This window comes from Leucoraja erinacea, chromosome 14 (assembly GCF_028641065.1).
Source record: "Leucoraja erinacea ecotype New England chromosome 14, Leri_hhj_1, whole genome shotgun sequence".
In the NCBI taxonomy this organism is placed as follows: Eukaryota; Metazoa; Chordata; class Chondrichthyes; order Rajiformes; family Rajidae; genus Leucoraja; species Leucoraja erinaceus.
The window spans coordinates 43,940,065-43,958,543 of record NC_073390.1 but is presented as its reverse complement, the minus strand read 5'-3'; the positions used below and the strand labels follow the sequence as shown (position 1 = coordinate 43,958,543).

Genomic DNA, 18,479 nt, shown 5'->3' with positions numbered 1-18,479 from the left:
TGGCCAGGTGGACTGAGAAATGGTTGATGGAATGATGGCTGATAGAGAAATGCAAGGTGTTGTATTTTGGGAAGTCTAACATGGGCAGTACCGACACAATGAATGGTAGGGCTTTAGGGAGGGTTGCAGAGCAGAGTGATCTAGAAGTGCAGGTGCATGGTTCCTTGAAGGTGGAGTTGCAGGTAGATAAATAACTTTATTGGCCAAGTATTTGCATACAAGAAATTTGCCTTGATGCCCCGCCCACAAGTAACAACATGACATACAGTGACAGTTACGAATGACTCAGAAAACACTATAAACATTAATAATAATAATAAAACATTAATGATAAAACACCATTGATCAAGCATGTGAATCAACAAAATACCAGGGAGGCTACAGATTTTGGCTGTTAAGTAGAACAACTACTCGTGGATAAAAACTGTTTTTATGTCTGGCTGTGGCAGCTTTGACATATCCGGGGTCGCCTTCCAGAGGGAAGTGATTCAAAGAGCTTGCGGCCATGGTGAGATGGGTCAGAGGTGATCTTGCCCGCTCCATTCCTGGCCCTTGCAGTGTACAGTTCATCAATGGAGGGTAGGTTGCAGCCAATAACCTTCTCTGCTGATCGGAAGATTCGCTGCAGCCTCCAGGTGTCGTGCTTGGTGGCCGAGCCAAACCAGACCATGATGGAGAAGGTGAGAACAGACTCTACGATGGCCGGTCTATGTGCTGTAGAATGAAGTGCAGGCCCAGGTTGACTGCATCATCCACAGATCTATTGGCCCGATATGCAAACCATTTTTGACCATAGTGATTTTGACCAGGACTAGACTGAGCTATAGGGAGAGGTTGAGTAGGCTGGGACTTTATTCCTTGGAGCGCAGGAGAATGAGGGGTGATTATAAAATGAAATGAGGTATGAAATCATGAAAGGAATAGATTGGGTAGATGCAGTATCTTGCCCAGAGTAGGTGAATCAAGAACCAGAGGACATAGATTTAAGGTAAAGGGAAAAAGATTTAATAGGAATCTGAGGGGTAACTTTTTCACACATAGGAGGTAGTTGGTGCAGAGACTATCCCGTTTAAGAAGCAGTTAGACAGTGTTTATCAATCAATCAACCTTTATTGTCATCTTGCAAGCAACAGTTGTACAGTGCAAAATGAAAAGACGTTTCCCAGTGAATAGCGGAGCATCGCACATGAAATTTAAAACATTTCATACATAATAACACTAAAAACAATCCAATCCCTGATGGAACAGTATATTAGAGGGATATGGACCAAATGCGCGCAGGTGGTACTCGTGCATTTAGGGTATGTTGGTAGGTGTGGACAAGTTGGACCAAAGGGGCTTCTTCCACACTGTACCACATTGTCTTTATGACGGCTATTTATAGTGGAAACCAAAGATCATAGAGCGGAGAAATGAAAACGTGTTACTCATTTTTCAACTGCAAAGCAGAGCTAACAAATTAGCTTGGCTCTATGAAGTTTGGTGGGATCTTTGGTGGAAACTTATTGGTGGAAATTGTAAGCTTCCCCCGCTGCCCCAACCTTGTGATGACGTGTTGAGGATGACCAATCAGCGAGAGTCCTGGTCGGGAGCGCGCCGCTGCCCTTGTAACGCGGTGCACGTGGTCGGGAGCGAGCGCGCGCGCGCTGGGGGGGCGGGGGCAGTCGGGAGCGAGCGCGAGCGCGCGCCTTGGTGGTTGTCCATCGCTTCCCGCCCGCGGTGGAGACAACATGTCTGACCGCGGCTCCAACTCCCTCGGCTCCTCTCTGGGTAGCGCCGTGCAGTTTGTAGACGGGCACCTTCAAGCCGTGCGGGTACGGAGGGGAGGGGGGGGAACTTCACGTTCCTGCAGAGGTCGAGCTGCTGTAAAATGGCGGCACTGTGAGGGGAGGAGTTATTTTGCACAAAAAGTGCCGGAGGAACTCAGCGGGTCGGACATATCCTCCTTTCCTCGGGAATAATTTTCCAAAAATGGGGATTAAGTGTATTAAATTGCCTCACAGCAAAGTGAAAAGCAGTAATCCAAGTTTATAAAACATTTTTTAAACCTGGACATTATGATTATAGAAGTTTCCACGTTGCTTTCTTTCATTTATAGGTTGAAGGCGTCAATGGCAGGAGAATGGGGTTGAGAGGGAAAATAGATCAGCCATGATGGAATAGCAGAACAGATGGGCTGAATGGCTTAAGTCTGTTCCTGCGTCTTGTGGTCTTAAACAGACTGGGTACCAAAGATTATAGCTCCTCTAGTATCTTTGCTGGGTACTATGTAGTCAAATGGGATATATGGCGCCTGCACTGGTTTGATGCAACAACAGGTGACATTTCGGCTCGGGACCCTTCTTCAGTCTAATGGAGTTGGGGTTTGGAAAACTGATAAAGAAAGTTGGGGATGGGACAAAGCCCAGCAAGTTGTTTTGTTTTCTATTCTCATGTGTACTGAGATACAGTGAAAAGCTTTTGTTTGCTTGCTATCCATTCAGGAAAAAGTCTATACATGAATACAATCAATTAAGCTGTCCACGGTGCAACGATAAACAATAAAGGGTCCAGTACTTAGAAAAGACATAACATTGAAGTCCAATAAAGTACAATTAAGCAAAGTTCAAAGGTCTCCAGTGAGGTAGATGGGAGGTAAGGACTGATGATGAGAGGACTGTTCAGTTGCTTGATAACAGCTGGAAGAGAAATTGTTCCTGGATCTGGAGAAATGCATTTTCAAACTTCAGTATCAGCAGCCTGATGGGAGAAGAGGGATTGGCCATAAAAACATAGAAAATAGGTGCAGGAGTAGGCTATTCAGGCCTTCGAGGCAGCACCGCCATTCAATATGATCATGGCTGATCATCCAAAATCAGTACCCTGTTCCTGCTTTCTCCCATTATCCCTTGATCCTGTTAGTCCTCAGAGCCATCTCTTGAAAACATCCAGTGAATTGGCTTCCACTGCCTTCTGTGGCAGATAATTCCAAGGATTCACAACTTTCTGGGTGAAAACTTCTTTCCTCATCTCAGTCCTAAATGGCCTACCTTTTATTCTAAAACTGTGACCCCTAGTTCTGGTCTCCCCCACCATCGGGAACATTTTTCCTTCATCTAGCCTGTCAAATCCCTTAAGATCTTATTGAGGTGAGGGATGGGGTGTGATTGGCAGATTTGTGGAGCAAGTGATGAAGGCTATATTGTAATTTGTGGTGGTGTTTTAGCAGAAGGTCAGCATTAGTGGATCTTTTCTCATCATCTGGTTTTTCCACTTGTACTTTTAGACCATCACCACAGGCCTGGTAGTGATTGGAATCGTGATGTTGGGCAGAAGCATCAGACTAGTAAGTGGTCCTGGAATTTCATGTTTCAACCAAAGTTAGTGAGAAACCACCTGTTTGTCTGTGTCACTAACATACCCGGCATTAGAATGTCGTTAGAATCATACAGTATGCTTTCAGAAAAACTTGCCCATGCTGACCAAACCGTCTCATCTACACTGGTCCCAGTTGCCTGCATTTGGTCTATATCCCTCTAAACCTTTCTTATCCATGTGCCAGTGCAAATGACTTTTAAATGTTGTTATAGTACCAATTTGACATGGACTTCTCAAGAGTATTTTGTTATGCACTGACACCAAAACAATCAGATATTTGTATAAATCAACGGGAAAGGCAACATCTCTGGAGAAAAAGAACAGGTGACGTTTCAGGTCGAGACTCTTCTGAAGAAAGGAGTGTGTTTTGAATTGAATTCTGTCTTTAATTTGTGTACTAGTCATGTCTCTACTATTTATTTCATTCCGCTTACATGTTTTTCCTCTACTTGCTAAATTTTTGTAAGGTGTCCTTGAGACTCTTGAAAGGCGCCCATAAATAAAATGTATTATTATTATTATTTCTTAATTTATGGCAATCAAACTTTTATTGTTTTAATCTGGCAAGCATGTACAGACAGTGCCCTCCATTTTGGGACTAAGATCCATCATTTATTTATTTGCCTCTGTACTCCACAATTTGAGATTTGTAATAGAAAAAAATCACACGTGGTTAAAGTGCACATTGTCAGATTTTATTAAAGGGTACCTTTACACATTTTGGTTTCACCATGTAGAAATTACTATGTTTATCCAAAGTCCCCCCATTTCAGGGCACCATAATGTTTGGGACACATAGCTTCACAGGTGTTTGTAACTGCTCAGGTGTATTTAATTGCCTCTTTAATGCAGGTAAAAGAGAGCTCTCAGCACCTAGTCTTTCCATCACCTTTGGACATTTTTATTGCTGTTTATCAACATGAGGACCAAAGTTGAGTCAATGAAAGTCAAAGAAGTCATTATGAGACTGAGAAACAAGAATAAAACTGTTAGAAACATCAGCCAAACCTTAGGCTTACCAAAATCGACTGTTTGGAACATCATTAAGAAGAAAGAGAGCACTGGTGAGCTTATTTATCGCAAAGGGACTGGCAGGCTAAGGAAGACCACAACTGATATCAGAAGAATTGTCTCTATAATAAAGCAAAATCCCCAAACACCTGTCCAACAGATCAGAAACACTCTTCAGGAGTCGGGTGTTGATTTGTCAATGACCAATGTCCGCAAAAGACTTTATGAACAGAAATAGACTGTTTTAATGTTCTTTTTACAAACCATGTTCTCGGGGTATCTAAATCTAAATGGTATTACAGGTGCACAACCTTTTATCCGAAAGCCTTGGTGATGAAGCCGAATTTTAGTTAAAAATATTAAATTGGTTTCTGGGCTAGCTTACAGCTTATATTTAGTGTCAAATTAGGCTTTCCTCAGGTTGCGGGGTGTGTGAGATAACATTGTCTCCCAAGTGTAGGAGCTAGAGAGATATCTTTGAAGTAGAGATCAAATGACCAATGTTTATGGGGGAGGAGGTGATAGAGGAAGAGAGACATAGGTGGTCACATCTTTGTAAACAGATGGTCTATGTTTATGAGGGACCAAGTGACAAAGAAGATATACGATGTTTTTCTAGTATATCTTGTACCATGTAAAAAAAAGGTTTGATGTGATGCATTCTGTGGAAACCTTTTCCAGTACTTCTGACCATGACTAATGTCTGTGGAATGTGATAAGGGGACAAAAAACCTATTTAAAGCAATGTAATTCTGTTGTTCGGGGAAGAGGACTGGGGACAGTCAAGTGTCTGTGTTGGTCACTTGACTGGAGTCTCCCTCCCTTCCATCGGCCGATGTTAAGTAAAGTTTTGCACTGGTCTACCAAACCGTTTGTGTGGTGTCTGTTTATTAAGAAGCGAACCTGGTTTAGTAGTTAAGATAAGTAGCTTTTTCATTGGCGTAGTTATGCAGGCCTCGCTGGGACCACATCAACGGCTGACTGTGCAAGCGGTTGCGGAGGTTGCCGGGATTGGAAGGGAGATAACTGAGCTCTATCGGTCCCCTTGTAAGACCGACTCCCTAGAAACTCCCGGTAACATCTGTGATCCTTCATCAGAAATTGAATTGGTTCCCTGCCGAGGTTCTTAGCAACAGACAAAGGTAAGACCAGTTGGGGTTTATGTGGGGTTTTTTTTTAAAGAAGGGATTGTGTATGTATTTTTACGACGGAATTGTGTATGTATTTTTAAGAAAGGTCTTATGTATATTGTTAAGAAGGACGTGAGTGGTTCCTCTTTCTGTCTATCTCTCTTTGTTTTCTCTTTTTCTCTCTCTACTAAGGGCTCATCAGCCTTGTTGAGATATCCGTGATTTGTCGGGTTGAGATACGGGGGTTGAGGTGTGTGTCTGGCTTGTTGAGACATCCGAAGAGTTGTCGGGTTGAGAAATAAGTGACGTTGTATATTACAGTATTAAGAAGTCTGCCAAGTTGAAAAGAAACTGGGGTCTCGGTTAGAGGGTCTGCTTCGTTGAGACACTTGGGTCGTATATTAAGGAATTAAAAAGTCAGCCAAGTTGAGAAACTGGGGTCTCATTTAGTGGGTCGGCCTGGTTGATATATTTGGAACGATTCGGAATTAAGAAGTATTTTTTCTCTCTCTTTCTTTCTATCTATCTATGGGGAATGCTCTGGAAACCAGTCCTATATATGTGTTATTTGAATCCTATGTATAATAAGAAATTTAGAATGTTAAGTTACAAGTTGACCAAACGGTTACGGGATGGAGCCTGGCCTGTAGGGGGCACATGGAATGTTGAGACAATTAAATAAGCAGAGGTGTTGCTATGGGAAAGGAAGACAGGAACCCACTAGAAAGCCGATTTAAAATAGACTTTAATTTACAGCAATTGAACACTAAATTCCTTCCATTTGGCCTATAAATTGATGTAAATGAGATTTAAAAATCATGTTTTATTGTGAATTAGTTGTGAATATAATTTGGACACTTAGGCTGTTTACAAATTCTAATCATTTATTAAGAATTGGATAGATGTTTGGATCTAGTAATTGAAGTTTGAAATTAGCTACAATTGGGTAACTAACTAATTATATGCTTTTATTTCAGGTCATCCAAGTAAGATTATTTTATATTTGTGTCAGAATGGTTCAATCTATGATAACTGAAAATTTCATTCAGTTCTCTTAATTTTTAAGAAGGTTATGGGCTTTTGACGGTCCATGATCACAGTTTTTTTTTGTTATGTCCATAGAAAATCAATAGGGAACAAGATGCTAATTTCCGAGTATGAAAATGGCCATAACTTTTTTATTACTTGAGATATGAAAGTGAATTAGGTGTCAAATTAAACTTATTGTTATGCTTTATCTGATGGGATAAATTGCAGATTTGATTTTTTTTTTTTAAATCTCACAGTTTTGTAACATTGCTAGATAGAGTTAAGAAACAAGGATAGCACTAGGAAAGGATGGAAATTATTGCAACTAGAATGCCAGTGGGCAGAGGAACAAGAGAATAGAATTAAAAGACAGACAGGAGGTGAGAAAAAAGGTGATGGTTCAAAAAAATTAAACCCAGTACTGGTAAATCCTCTGGAGGAGACTTCATGTCTGGCACGACGACCCTATTTGGTAATGAAAATGAGGAGGAGTTAGATAATCTTGAGAGATGTCTACCAGTAGCAATGGCATCTTTACCTGGGCAGTTCCATCAGTAACATCCCTATAACTTGAAGTTCTGACCTTACAAAGCTCTCCAGGATTGGGTGCACGGGAATCCCTTTCTGTGTGTAATTTGTTAAGGCATTGATGCTACCAGAACAGCTGATCATTATTAAATGTACTGCACACACTGGTGCTGGGGACCCTATAGCGAAAGGCAATGGGTTGCTGATAGTGTATCCAAGCAAGCAGCCTGTACATCCAAATGTGGTGACATCTGGTAAACAGATACTAGCAAATAGAACGGTCCTGCCAAACATGAGGGAGGTATGTACATTATAGAGGGACGCCTCTTGTATATAATAATAACTATGGAAACAAGTGGGCTGTGTCATTGATTCAGCACACCCCGCTTGGACAAGTTGGTGTATAACGATACATTTTTACCCGTCTTACCCATGCTGGTAAGGAGGGAATGATAGGATAACAAAGGAAATGTGGTGGCACTGCATATTAGGAATGGCAACTTTATTCATTTGCATGGGGTTGCCGACCTGTGTAAAAAGTTACATGCTTGAGTTGTTTTACTGTTCATGTTTTAAACTATCTGTTATGTTTAAACTATTTAAATAGTTGTTATTTGAATATATTTGATTCCTTTTTAATGCCTTTGGCAACAAAAAGCCTTCAAAATGTCATTGAGGGTGAGTCTGTAGAACACTCTGCCTGGCAATTCCTGCAGTAGGTAGGTTGTTCAACCTTGTGAGAGACTACTCAGTCTGTCCTGGGGTTCTGGTAAAAGTAAGTCTGGATGGATAACGTCTCTCGGTAGTGAGTCTCAGTTGTAGGCAAGGTCCAAGATGAACAAATTTGGTTATCTCTATGTCGAAGGTAACAGATTAAGAATGATGAGAATGACTTGGATTGGAATTGCTCCTACTTTAGCAACACGTTGTATTTGTTAAACTATTAAATAGAGGATTGATTTTGGTGATACCAGTACTATATTCAAGAACAAGTGGTTGGGAGATGTTTACACGATATGTATTGGGAATATGACAACATGTTTGAAGGGACTAACTGAGAAGTATTACATATAAGCAAAATAAGTAAAAAAGATGAGAAGGAAGGGATATTGAATGATTTTGTGTTTAAAAAATAAATAAATTTAAAATCAGGAGAAAATGCAGATTTAGTTCTGTGGGCAAGGTGAGCTTGTAGGAGCATATCCGGAGAATTATGTGTCTTTAGCTCTCTGGCATTGAGGAAAATGATATATACATATGTTATTAATCACAAAGCTATCCAGGGGCTTTTGTTTGTGCTTGAGTTGAGGCTGGTAAAGGATGGGAAAGCAGTTTAAGGAGATAATGCCAAGGGCCCAGTGTTATAAATATTGCGTAGTAATTTTAGATTTATTTAGTAGGTGGAGTGAAGCTCTACCAACCACTGTTAATAAGGAAAAATGTGCACATTTTAATATCTGACAGCAATTCACTGTGTACACCACCCACAGGTATCTGGGATGGTGGAAAGAGTCAATGGGGATTGCAAAACAAAATTACCCAGGAGGTAAATCCTTTTTCTGACAAGCAACTCTGTTATAAAAAATTGGGGACTAATTGCCAGGTTATTTCCAGTCTCAGCTGATAGAATCCTTGTTATGTCCCAAACTAGGCAATTGAATCAATGTGAATTCCCAGCCTGAAAGTATATTTCGGGTTTATATATAAGTACTGATAAGGGTTGGAGTAGGATGAAGGGCTTTGGATTTCTGGCATTGTGGCTATTTCCAGGGACCTTTCTACAGATCGGAAAGGTTGTACCCCAGCAGCACAGGAACATTATCCCCACAGAGGTTTGCCAGTGCTGTTGGGAGAATTTAAACTAGCTTGGCAGGGGGATGGGAACAAAAGGAAATTTAAGAAGGAAAGTTGGAAAATAAAGATTAGACAACTGGAAAGCAAAATAAATAGGCAGTGGAAAACAAAAACAAGTAGTAAATTAGGTTGGAGTATATAAAAATGAGGAAAAATAAGGCAATGTACTTAATTGCGTACGGCATTGCAATAAGGTAGATAAATTAACAGCACAAATAAAATGTAAATGCAATAGTAAAACACAAAGTGCTGGAGTAACTCAACGGGACAGGCAGCATCTGTGGAGGAAATCGATAGAGGATTTGGGCCTACTTTTCTCTAATAGAAATTGTGTAAGGAAAAATTAAATAAAGGCAAAAGAATCAACAAATTTTGTCAAGGGTTTGGCAGTACATTAAATCTCTTTGTGGACATTTTGTTGGGAATTCATCCCCTCTGCAATGTGGAAATGTAGTGTATTCATTAAGTACAACATAATTAAAAAAATAGATGCAGATATGGATAAATAGAAAAAGCATGAAGTACTATCATCTACATATATAGGATCGACAAAATGAATGATCAGTTATAGGTGAAGGACAAATTTGTAGAATATATACACAATGGTTTTCAGAACTATGATGTTGAGGATCCAGCTAAGGAAAAGCTTATTGTTGAATTGAGTATTGTACACTAAGGGGATTGATTAATAGTCTTGTTTTAAAGACACTTTTAGGGAAAATTCCACATAGGATGGTGGAATTTTACATTGAGTTTGATGTGGGTTAATACAAAATTGGACTCTCAAATCGAAATAAAAGGATTTATGAAGTTATGAGCAGTGGGATGGCTGACAAGCCACATTAGAAAGCTTGATGATGGATATGCAATGGCTATCATTCAAATAAATGATTTATATAATTCCTCTAAAGCATCAAAACCCAAGAAATGTGATTTGTTTTTGAATGCCAGGAGAAAATAAAGGAAGAGGCTTATAGTATTGCTAGGAATAGCAGTAGGCCTAAAATTGTGTGTTTTAGAACAATCAAATGAGAACTAAGAAATTAAAAAAAAAAGAAAAAGGGAAAGTAAATTACAAAGAGACGTCTATGAAAATGAAATATTATATACTGCTGGTAAAACAATGTTTTTGTATATGTACTGCTTGGAAAACAATGTTTTTGTATGTGGAATGTGTGAAATTCAAAGCAATGAGCAAAGTTGTGTGTCACTTTAAATAGTTTGTCCTTTAAAATGCAAATCTACAAAGTTTATGGTGTGTCCGTTAAGAAACAGGCATGAATGGGGTGCGGTTGGTTATAAATCTTTTGAACCAAGTTTAAAAAAAGACTCATCCCGATTAAAGTGTTAAATGAGATTGGAAATGTCAAAATTACAGAGAAAAGAAAATGTATTATTGATTACTGATTCTGAATGAGTTCTTTTGGAAAAGATTGTTTTGATATGATAACAGAGGTTGTCTTTTAAAATGCTAATGAAGCAAGATTACTGTTTTCAAGCAAACAAAAAGATGTTGCAGTGCTGTGTGAGAGAAATGAAGGTAAATGAAAAAATTGTTTTGTGACTTAAAAAAGGAGGTTTGAGGGAACTCACAATGAGGGATAAAAGGTGAGAAGATAAAGTAGATTGGGGAAGAGAACATATTTGGAGAATTGAATATTTAGGTGGGGAGAGCCTCTTCGGATATAATCGGATTAAAGACTAAATTCACAGGGAAGTGTTAAGAAGGAAAATGGAGGATCAAAGGGGGACAAAAGTGCTGGTGAAACTAAGCTGGTGAACAAGATTTACAACTTTTTATTGCCCCTGGAGAGTGGGGGGAAGCCACTAACAGGCCCTGGGCAATTAACTAATTATGTATGGTCGGCAATTAACCCATGTCTTGCCAGATCTACATTCCCAGGTTGGAGGAGCTTTGCTGGGAGCCATAAAAGCTATACGATGGGGGTGCTGGGACAAGAAGAAATTGAGACTGTTGAAAGAACAACCAAGTGTTGCTAACAACATGAACTGCTGTAAAGATGAAAGATCATCATCGCTGGATACATTTGATTGACTGTGAACAGTTTGTGGAAACAAGGACGATGGGCTATTGATGCTTCCTTTATTCTGGGGTGGCCCAGCCCACATGGACTGAACTTTCTTCAGAATGGCAAACTTGCAGACTAACCTACATTTAAAGGATGGTACACACCTCCTTTTAAACAAGATTGAAGTCAAACATGACAAGAGCAGCAAAGATACCCTGACTACAGACAGTAAGAGGTCTGCAAAGGCCAGTTAAATCTACCTGTTTTTGCCACAACCAAGGCACTGGTGTATTTTAAGGAAACAGTATATTTGTGACAGGGCATTGTTATGTTGCAAATGCAGTGTCACACAAGAGAAGCATGAACCAGTTACACCAGCACATGGGGAATTCCAAATGAAGCCGAATAAAGGCTGAGCAATTTTTATGATCCTTTTCCTGTCCTATGGTAGTATATTAGTGTCACGTCCGGGGGAGGTTGGTGGCCATTTAAAATGTTTGGAGGGACTTGTGAAACGATTGTCCACTATGAATTGATTGGGTTACTAGTGTACTATTAATTTGTCTGATGAGATGCTTGTGGTTTTTCGTATGTACTCAGCAAGGACTGTAGTTGTTATCAAAATTTTGATAAAAGGATGGAATGATGAAGCCGAATTTTAGTTAAAAATATTAAATTGGTTTCTGGGCTAGCTTACAGCTTATATTTAGTGTCAAATTAGGCTTTCCTCAGGTTGCGGGGTGTGTGAGATAACATTGTCTCCCAAGTGTAGGAGCTAGAGAGATATCTTTGAAGTAGAGATCAAATGACCAATGTTTATGGGGGAGGAGGTGATAGAGGAAGAGAGACATAGGTGGTCACATCTTTGTAAACAGATGGTCTATGTTTATGAGGGACCAAGTGACAAAGAAGATATACGATGTTTTTAGTATATCTTGTACCATGTAAAAAAAAGGTTTGATGTGATGCATTCTGTGGAAACCTTTTCCAGTACTTCTGACCATGACTAATGTCTGTGGAATGTGATAAGGGGACAAAAAACCTATTTAAAGCAATGTAATTCTGTTGTTCGGGGAAGAGGACTGGGGACAGTCAAGTGTCTGTGTTGGTCACTTGACTGGAGTCTCCCACCCTTCCATCGGCCGATGTTAAGTAAAGTTTTGCACTGGTCTACCAAACAGTTTGTGTGGTGTCTGTTTATTAAGAAGCGAACCTGGTTTAGTAGTTAAGATAAGTAGCTTTTTCATTGGGACCAGACACTTGTCGGATTTCGGACATTTTCGGATTTCAGAATGGAAGATTTTTAGCGTAGATTAGGTAGGTAGCGCGGGCGGCTTGAAAAGTCTGGAGCTGCTGCCTCCTCCCGGGTGACCGGGAGACTCATTGCATAAATGTTAGTCAGTTAGTTTGGAGGGATTTTATGTGGTGGTGGTGGAGTCGGGGTGAAGGGGGAAACTTTAATTCTTAGTCCCCTACCTGGTCGGCGACTCCCAACCTCGCGGAGCTGGGGGCTCCGTCCGGCCGCGGGCGGCGCCGGTTGGAGCTCCGACCCCGGCAACTCTACCCCTGGCTGCGAGGCGCTCCAAATCCAGCGCCGCCCGCGGTCGGACGTCCCAGCTCCGGGAATGTCGGGAGTCGGCGGCGTCGCAGCGCTGGGATACCAGCGGGGAGCGAGCAATGCCTTACCGGGTCGCCGTGCGGCAAGCTCCGGAACGCTGTGCCCGCCGACACACAACATCGCGGAGCGTCGCTGGATTTGGAGCCGCGGAGTTGGGGGCTCCGTCCGGCCGCGGGCGGCGCCGGTTGGAGCTCCAACCCCGGCAACTCTACCCCTGGCTGCGCGGCTCCAAATCCAGCTCCGCTCCGCGATGTTGTGTGTCGGCGGCCACAGCGCTCCGGACCTTGCCGCACGGCGACCCGGTAAGGCATTGCCCGCTCCCCGCTGGTTTCCCAGCGCTCCGACGCTGCCGACTCCCGACATTTGCGGAGCTGGGGCGTCCGGCCGCGGGCGGCGCTGGATTTGGAGCGCCTCGCAGCCAAGGGTAGAGTTGCCGGGGTCGGAGCTACAACTGGTGCCGCCCGCAGCCCCAACGGCCACAGCGCTGCGGAGCTTACTGCACGGCGACCCGGTAAGGCATTGACCGCTCCCTGCCTCTCCGACCAGGTAGGGGACTAAGAATTAAAGTTTACCCCTTCACCCCCCTTCACATAAAAGCCCTCCAAACTAACTGACTAACATTTAAGCAATGATTTACAGATGTTTAAGCGTCTCCCGGTCTCCAGGGAGGAGGCAGCCGCTACAGTAGTACAGACCTGGGTTGACCGTGGGTCGTTTTGGGTCAGGTTTGGCGCCAAACGCGAGCTTTGGTGCGCAGACGACATCTGGAAAAAATGGCCGGTTTTCGGAGCTTTTCGGTTTCTGGAACACCGGATAAAAGGTTGTGCACCTGTAGTTATTTAAGTTATGACATCGGATGGAAGCTGCATACCAAATCTCGTTGCACATGTGCAATGACAATAAAATATTATTATTATTATTATTATTATATACAGAGGCTACACTGCAAGATGCAAACCATTGGTTAGCTGCAAAAATAGATGGCCAGGTTACAGTTTGCCAAGAAGTACTTAAAAGAGCATCCATAGTTCTGGAAGGAGGTCTTGTGGACAGATGAGATGAAGATTAACTTATATCAGAGTGATGGCAAGAGCAAAGTATGGACGAGAAAAGGAACTGTCCAAGATCCAAAGCATACCACCTCATCTGTGAAACACAGTGGTAGGGGTGTTATGGCCTGGACATGTATGGCTGCTGAAGGTACTGGCTCACTTATCTGCATAGATGATCCAACTGCTGATGGTAGTAGCATCATGAATTCTGAAGTGTTTAGACACATCCTATCTGTTCAAGTTCAAACAAATGTCTCAAAACCCATTGGCCGGTGGTTCATTCTACAGCAAGGTAATGATCCAAAACATACTGCTAAAGCAACAAAGGCGTTTTTCAAAGCTTAAAAAATGGTCAATTCTTGAGTGGCCAAGTCAATCACCCAATCTGAACCCAATTGAGCATGCCTTTTATGTGCTGAAGAGAAAACTGAAGGGTACTAGCCCCCAAAACAAACATAAGCTAAAGATGGCTGCAATACAGGCCTGGCAGAGTATCACCAGAGAAGACACCCAGCAACTGGTGATGTCCATGAATGGCAGACTTCAAGCAGTCATTGCATGCAAAGGATATCCAATAAAATACTGAACATGACTAGTTACATTTACATTACATTGCTGTGTTCCAAACATTATGGTGCCCTGAAATGGGGGGACTATGTATAAACACAGCTGTGATTTCTACATGGTGAAACCAAAATGTATAAAAATGGCCTTTAATAAAATCTGACAATGTGCACTTTAACCACATGTGATTTTTTTTCTACTACAAATCTCAAATTGTGGAGTAAAGAGGCAAATACATAAATGATGGGTCTTTGTCCCAAACATTAAGGAGGGCACTGTATTTTCCACACAGTTGCACACATTACTATTGTCAGATAACATGCTGGGCGATCTGGTGCATTTACAAAACTACTTTTGTTTATAACTCGCACTCACTACATAATGTATGAAAAGTTGATGCTCTATAATTTTATACAGTAGCCACTTGAATATAAAATAAAACAATCTGATGAATAATGAAAGTTCATTTTCCTTCATCTTAATAGATGACTAAATTTACAAGTGTCTTGGAGATACCTAATAATTTTATTGATAAAAGTATTAAGCTTCGAGGGAGAATACATCAAGTAACAGAAAATGGACTAGAAATTGAACATATTCCTATTTACCTTCCTTTTATTTCATCTCTGCAAAGAAAATGTGAGTAAATACTTAATGGCATACACTTAGCATTTTTAAACTGCAGAAGTACTGAATAAAATTTGAAACATTGCTTATTGTCTTCTACAAGTGACTGAATATGGCTAATGTTAATATTTAATGAACATTTCGTAAAATTCATCTAGTGGCAGTGTAGGACTCACTTGAACGGATTTAGACAATGAAAGTAATGTGTTTCTATGCAAAAAATTGTAAACAATAGATTTAAGCTTGTCTAAGTTTGGAATTGTAATTATGTGATCGCACAGTTTACAACTCAGTTGTAAGTATAACTGATCTATTTGATACTGCTGTTGAAATGTCTTTGATAGGTAGGTTATGCCTCTAATTTCATGCCCTACATATTAGTTAATTTCAGCAGATTTTTAAATTCTGGGACATTGTTAGATCAAGAAAGCAACTTGATTTCTATGAAATTAAAATACAATTTGGAGCCTCAATTTTAGAGCAGAAAGAAAGAGCAAAATAAAAACTTATTTTTAAATAGCATCCTTTCAGCGGTACTTTACAACCGCAGCAACACTTTACAGCCAATAAATTGGAATTTGGCATTAATGCACAAAACATCAAGTTGTTTGCAGCAAGCATCCATGAAACAAGATTTGGAAATGTTTCGATATCAGTGATGACCGGATAAATATTAGCCTGGATAATGGACAAATCTGCCTGTCACCAGATCATTGCCGTGAAGCCTTGAACGTCCACTTAAGAGAGTTAACAGGTGTATTTTCAGGCTATCTCAGCACCTAACAGCAGCTCTAAAAATGGAGTGGACCATCATTGCACTGGGCTGTTGTCCTGGCTCCAGAATGGAACGTTCAACGTTCTGACTTGCATGAATGTGTGACAAACTGAAACACAGTTGACTGTTAACATTCTCTTTGACCATTGTTGGTCCTGAATGTCCTGGCTTTGTAGATTTTTTCAACATTGGTCATGTGAATATTAGAGATGTTCCTCTGTAATATAGTAGCAATGCAATGCACGTTGTTTTTTGATTGATTGGAGCATGGTTACATGCATTGATTGGAGATTGATTACAGCATGAAAACAAGCCCTTCAGCCCACCGAATGTATCTTGAACCAAAATTCATGGCATTGAGTATATAACCAGAGCTGATTTGGACGAATATAGTCTGGTAAATGGTTTTGCTTGAAGGTGTGATATGTTTTCATTTACTTTGCCTGGTCTTGTAAAGAAACACTTCCACTTTCCTCAGGGCAATCGGATGGTCTCCTGATGATTAGGTTGGCGGGCTTGCAAATGACCGACGAAGGCAGAACCTGGTTAACCGAGCAAGTAAAATCTCCCCACGTTATTTGGTTTCAACTTTTGAGAAGGGATAATTCTTTTGTTGATTGCATGGTGAAATTAAACAAGGTAAATAATATTTTAGAAGAATGTTTTCCTATTTTTTGTTTCAATAGAATGGTGCAAAAAGATTATGACGAGCATCCAAATAGTGTTTGGCTGTTTTTAAAGCTGGGAGGGCTACTGAAATATTAGGTTATTCTGTAATGTTGGAACTTAAAGCTGCCCACAGTTGAGTTGAGATTAGTTTATTGTCACGTGCACCGAGGTATAGTGAAAAGCTTTTGTTGCATGCTTACCAGTCAGCGGGAAGACAAAGCATGATTTCAATGGAGCCATCCACAGTGTAAGATTTAAAAGAGTGGGCCCATTGTAAAGCCTGATCGCAGATCCACTTCTGTGACTATCACACGAAGAGTTGCCCGGCTTGGGCGCCCATCTTGGATCAGAGCACAGGATTGTTAATACATTTTTTAAAGGTTTCAATTGAATTATTTTAAATTTGCAACAGCCATAATTTTATCTTCTGACTACACTGCCAGACTGTTTTTAATTCAGATGCACCTTTGCTCAAGAATAAATTGTCTAGTCATTCAAATGTATAAACATTAAAGAAATAATAGCATTGAGAAAAATTGTATGTGTTCACATAACATGCTTGAGGAATAATTGCTTGTAATATGTGCCATGCAAAAGGGTTTGTCATTACAGTAACTATGCAGATTCTCGCAGATACATTGGACAAATAGTACAAATTGTTACAAAACCAAGTCTAACTGGTCCATGTGGCGGTCCCTGGGGGTTAGGCCACTCCTTGGGTCATCCCCCTCGGTTCTTGAGGGACAGGGATGTCCAAGTGGTTTCCCAGGTCCTGCTCGCTGAGGTGCAGTGTGTTCTCGAGACTTCATTAAACTACTTCTAAACCTGCCTGACGTTTGGCCTTTTCCTGATCTCGTCCAGGCCGCTACACCCAAATGTTTTTAAAGTGAGATTTGAAATGGGTCAGCCACCAAAATATTAGGGTCAGGTTTGTGGACTTAACGGAAATGTTCAGCAAAGTTTCTCCCTGTCCATGTTTGGTCTCCCCAGTACAGAAGCGTTGTGAACATTAAAGGTACTCTTTTCTTCCAACTTTTGGCAACTTTCCTCCCATTCACTAAAGACCATTTATCTGGTGGTGATTCTGTGGAATTCTTTGCCACTGAAGGCTGTGGAGGCCTAATCAGTGGATATTTTTAAGGCAAAGATAGATAGATTCTTGATTAGTACAGGTCAGAGGTTATGGGGAGAAGGTAGGGGAATGGGGTTAGGAGGGCTAGATTAGCCATGATTGAATGGCAGTCGACTTGATGGGCCGAATGGCCTAATTCTACTTCTATCCCTTATGATCTGTAAACTAATTTATTTATTTAAGAAAATAATGCATAATTCCACTGTAACAGCATGATTTGAAATGCTTCAATGTATATATTTATTATGTTTACACGGAGATCATACTAATTCCAACACCATTGGACCTCATCGCATAATATCATCAAGTCTGAAGAAATTATTTATTAAAGCCATATAATATTTTTCAAGTGTGAGACACAAAGTAGTTTAGTTGTTATTTCTGTCTTTAAGGGTTCAATTTTCTCAGTGAGCCTAAATGAAGAGATTTTGAAGAAAGGTCTTGGGCGAGCCGTAAAAATCGAAGGCTTACACTCTAATCCCAAACTGTACTGGAGGCTACAGACAAAATTACTTAAAGCAGAACTGAAGGCGCAAAAAACAGGTAAAGGCATCTGGAAAGAGCCTACAATATTGGAAAAAGTCTCAAATAATGTACAGAATTCTAATATTTTTCACCATTTGAATAATCTACTTTCATGGGTCAAGTCATTCAGAAACAAATAAATCCTTTGTGGAAACATTTTGTGAACTATGATATAAATCTAATTGTTGAATGTATAAGTTTCAATATCATTACACTATCACAATTTGTTATCTTGTTTAAGATACATAGACCCATTTATTGCTATGCAAGGTGTTATTTTGTTTTTCTGGTTTATTCAGAAATGGAAATTATTGTTCACTTTTCTAAACTGTACATTGACTTGCTACAATAAACAAAGCCTGTATATTGCACTCCATGAGCTCTGCTGTTTCACCATAGTATTTTCCATTTATGATTACCCTCTACTTGAGTGAAGGTACCATTAACCGAGAACAACGATATACATAATTTACACTGTGAAGGCTGTATACAAAGACACTTACAAGAGACACAACTAATTTATTTGGTAAACCCTCAAAGATAAGTATACTGACCAGCATCTGCAGTTCTTTGCTTCT

At 40.5% G+C, this 18,479-nt stretch overlaps 1 protein-coding gene across 1 annotated transcript; it reads left to right on the top strand.

Annotated features, from left to right (window-relative positions):
* Positions 1-1,643: 1,643 nt before the first annotated feature.
* Positions 1,644-18,272, top strand: c18h3orf33 (c18h3orf33 homolog (H. sapiens)). The gene is made up of 5 exons (XM_055646282.1): positions 1,644-1,814; positions 3,266-3,325; positions 14,659-14,812; positions 16,054-16,214; positions 17,769-18,272. The coding sequence occupies exons 1-5, from the start codon at positions 1,731-1,733 to the stop codon at positions 18,039-18,041; spliced, it is 732 nt and encodes a 243-aa protein (XP_055502257.1). The 5' UTR covers positions 1,644-1,730; the 3' UTR covers positions 18,042-18,272.
* The last annotated feature ends 207 nt before the right edge of the window (positions 18,273-18,479 follow it).